Below are 3,994 nucleotides of genomic sequence, written 5' to 3' on the forward strand. Positions count from 1 at the left end.
GCCTTGAAAGCTTTAGTGAGAGAAAGTGTATTGTAGTGAGAGAGTGAAGAGAGGTGTGTTGAAAATGGATGACAAAAAGCCTTTAAATAGAAATGAAATTGGCCCGTTTGGCCAGGCCACCCGTTTGTGATGCCCGTTTGTCCGGGCCATGTGGCAGCCCGTTTTTCATAGTGGCAGGTCGTTTGGCCTGCCCTGGTCAGCCTATTTCCTGGATCGTAACTTGATTTCTTGTCTTTCACCATTTTCGCTCTAGAATCTTCGTTTTAGCTCCGATTCTCTTGATTCTTTTTGCATCGTCTTCGTAATTACTTAATCTACAAATTTAACCTAAAAAGCGATTATTTTGCCGACAAAGTTTGGAACTTTATGCTTTTAGGACTCAATATCGGGAGTAAAAAAGCGACTTTTTAGCCGATATCAGTAACCGGATACATGATTTGAAGAAATAGAAATCTAAAGGTTTTCAATAATAAAGCGTCAACGGTTCCGGGTCTAGTCAACGAGATTCAACTAAAGACATATGAGTGGATTTCCAACCGCAAGCATGTGTTCAAATTAGAATGGCACGATTGGCTCTTTAATCCTAGCGTGTATAAGTCGATGGGTCAAAATAGGCATATGCTAATAGCCAAGAGCTTCATTTCATTCGAGTTTGTATATTTTTTCGTGTTTCATGTATAGTTTTTTGCTTCGTGTTTAGGTTCGAAATTCTTGTACATCGTACTCTTCATCAGTTGCCTTGCTCCTCGCAAGGTTATGATCATGTAATTTTCGTGGTGGTTAATAAAATTGTTTGGCTTTTCAAAAAAAAAAAAAAAAATAGTAGTTGATGTGGAAATGATTTTGCTCTAAACCTTAAATAAATAAATAAAATTAAAACTAAATAAACAATGAATGACGTCAACGTTTTCAAAAAAATGAAAAATTATCAAAGTACCTTGGCTAATGAATAATACCAACCGACACTAGCTTAAAACTTAATTGTATTTGGCAACAATTAGCATTAGTATATTTATTATATTGTAATATTTACTTCTTATTCTTATTCTTATTCTTATTCTTATTCTTATAATGTTTGACTAAACTAAAATCAAATATATTTTCACCACCAAATCAATACCTCAATACTTTAAAAAAAAATATAGAAGTGGATCTCGCTATTTAACCCAGAAGATAACCAAGACTATTTGTAACGATATCAAATGATGGCGTCACTTGGTGATGTGGCGGAGAAGAAACGCCGAAATCTGGCCTAACAGGGTGTCACTTGTGGTGTTTCTTTGACGTCAGTTGGAAAGTGACGGGAGAAGAAACATGGTGTTTCTTGTTTTTTTATTTTTTTTATTAATTTAAAAATATTATTTTTATCTTCTTTTAATACTTAACTCAATTATATGTTAACACATCATCACAATACTCCTAACCAACATAAAAAAAAAACACCATGTTCCGGTCATCAAAAAAATACAAAAATAAAAAAACACGAGCAAAAAACGTCACCTACCGTTACAAAGGGTCTAAAAGATAATAAAATACTCCGTAAGCAACTAACTCCTGACGGATGTTACAAATTACACCTTATAACTTTTAACTCTTTCTCATTGATCACGTGACCGAAGTTATGGCGGATGAGGAGGAAGTGGTACTGATCAGCTACTGGGCAAGCATGTTTGGTGCGAGATTAAAAGTAGCTCTTTCAGAAAAACAAATCCCTTACAAATACATTGAAGAAGATTTACCATATAAAACTCAATTTCTTCTTCAAATGAACCCGGTTTTCAAGAAAATTCCGGTTCTTGTTCATAACGGTAAACCCGTTAATGAATCGTTAATCGCTCTCCAGTATATCGATGATGTGTGGAAGGATAAAGGTGCCTCATTTATGCCTTCTGATCCTTATCTTAGATCTCAAGCTAGATTTTGGGCTTATTTTATTGATCTTAAGGTACTACTGTTCTTCATTTTAATTACTTACTTTTTTCCAGTTAATTAGATCTTAATTATTAGTGTTTTCTGATTTTGAGGGTAATGTTAGCCCTTGTCCTTTATATTGTACGCTTGTTATCATTGTTGATTAATGGAAGGAGGAAGGATCCTCGCACAACACTTTTTGACTTATGTACATCGAATTGCCTATTTTACCCTTAACTATATTTGCAATAATATTATAAGTTCACAAACTCTTTAAGGATATAACTGTGATTTTATGAAACAAAAGTGTTCATGGATCAAAAAGTAGTGTGATTGATAATCACCTCCTAACCTAATTATTTTATTATACAAATGAAAGCATCATACTTTCATTCTTTTTTTAAGGAGTATTAATTATTAATTATGACAACCGATTATTGGGAAAATACATAATGAAAATATGTTTGGAGGGAGAATTGCATTTTAAGGTAAACATATTTGCTTATTTCCCCGATGTGAGCAACAATTTATGATATATCCCCAATTTTATGCAATATATGCTACCCTTTTTATTCAGTTAGGGTATAGTTAATGACGAGTAGCTTAGTTGGTAATGGGTGGGGCAATTTGCTGTCGAGGGTTCAAGCCCCAACACACTCTTGAGTGAGTTAGGTGTGCCCCACATTATGGAATTGAAGGCCGATTGTAGGTCTGTCCGAGTTGCCGATTATCAACCTTTTTACCACCAAAAACTTGATGTGCTACGCTGCAAGTACTGACTAGGATCAGGTTACGACAGTTGCGAACCTACCTTGGGCCCAGTGAGATCCTTACACCACTAGTTTGGAATTTTTTTACAAAGTATACATCAAATTGCGTAGGATACCATTAAATTCAACAATAGAAGTTCCATATTTTTCTATGATGTATGGTTTTTATATAGGTAACCAATCACTAAAGTACCTTTAAATATAATTACCTAGCTTTGTAAAAAAAATTGGGACTCCTTTGAGTTTTAATCCTAGATTCGTCACTGGGTTACGATGATACGACATGTAATGAGACAGCTAAATAGATTTTTTTTAAAATCCACTTGTCAATCAAAACAATTTCTGAAATCAGATATCTAATAATGTAAAATTTTATTTTTGTTATTTACATTATTACATTAATGGAATATGAATTGTAGATATACCATCTTGCTGCTAGAGTGTGGAGACAAAAGGGGAATATGGAGGAACAGGAATTAGACAAGAAGGAACTCATACATAGCCTCAAGTTACTTGAGCAAGTTCTTGGAGACGACCCGTTTTTCGGAGGTAAAACATTTGGGTTTCTAGACATAGCTTTTATCGGATATTCATCTTGGTTTAGCACGTACGAGACATACGGAAAGTTTAGTATGGAGTCCGAGTGTCCCAAGTTGGTTTCATGGGTTGACCGATGCATGAAGAGAGAAAGTGTCGCGAATTCTGTACATCGGTCTATCGATGTATTAAAATATATACGGATGATCATGAGGGTTTATGGACCCAACAAAGGCATTGCAAAGGTTATACACACGTCCAAGATATAAAACATTTGACTTGTTATATATTACAATATTACATACATCATACATGTATCATCGTACATGTATCATCTTGTAATGAATAAGAGAAAACAAATTATGCCTCGTGTATAATTTGAATTTATTGTTTACTTGTGGTAAATGTGTGATGTCTGTCATTCTGTTAAGTTCCTCTTCTGTGTGCATTGTAAATTTAGTGCCGAGTAGGGCTTTTAGAGATATTGGCTAGGGGTGGGAAGATGGGCAACTCGAGTAATGGGCCATGACATAACACAAGTAGACCCATATGGGTGAACTTCACCACATCTTGAGGTCACATAAGCATTAGGACTTGGTTATTAGATGGCACTTGGAACAATTTTTTTATATGGTATTTGTTGTTATTTGTGTGTTTTTAGCTTGTTCTATCATATATCCGTTAGAGATACACACGGGATAATGAAGGGGACTATGACAGTAATTTAGGCATGTCATGCATCATATTTCTCTTTAGGTCTGTCCTCAATATGCATA

The 3,994-nt window shown here is 34.7% G+C and overlaps 1 protein-coding gene across 1 annotated transcript; it reads left to right on the forward strand.

The window, feature by feature from the left end:
* The first annotated feature begins 1,569 nt into the window (after window positions 1–1,569).
* On the forward strand, window positions 1,570–3,625 carry LOC139858419 (probable glutathione S-transferase). Its single transcript, XM_071847270.1, has 2 exons — window positions 1,570–1,945; window positions 3,101–3,625. Exons 1-2 carry the CDS (start codon window positions 1,622–1,624, stop codon window positions 3,485–3,487), a joined length of 711 nt encoding a protein of 236 aa, XP_071703371.1. The 5' UTR covers window positions 1,570–1,621; the 3' UTR covers window positions 3,488–3,625.
* Window positions 3,626–3,994: the final 369 nt, after the last annotated feature.

Source organism: Rutidosis leptorrhynchoides, chromosome 7, assembly GCF_046630445.1.
Source record: "Rutidosis leptorrhynchoides isolate AG116_Rl617_1_P2 chromosome 7, CSIRO_AGI_Rlap_v1, whole genome shotgun sequence".
NCBI classification, from domain to species: domain Eukaryota; kingdom Viridiplantae; phylum Streptophyta; class Magnoliopsida; order Asterales; family Asteraceae; genus Rutidosis; species Rutidosis leptorrhynchoides.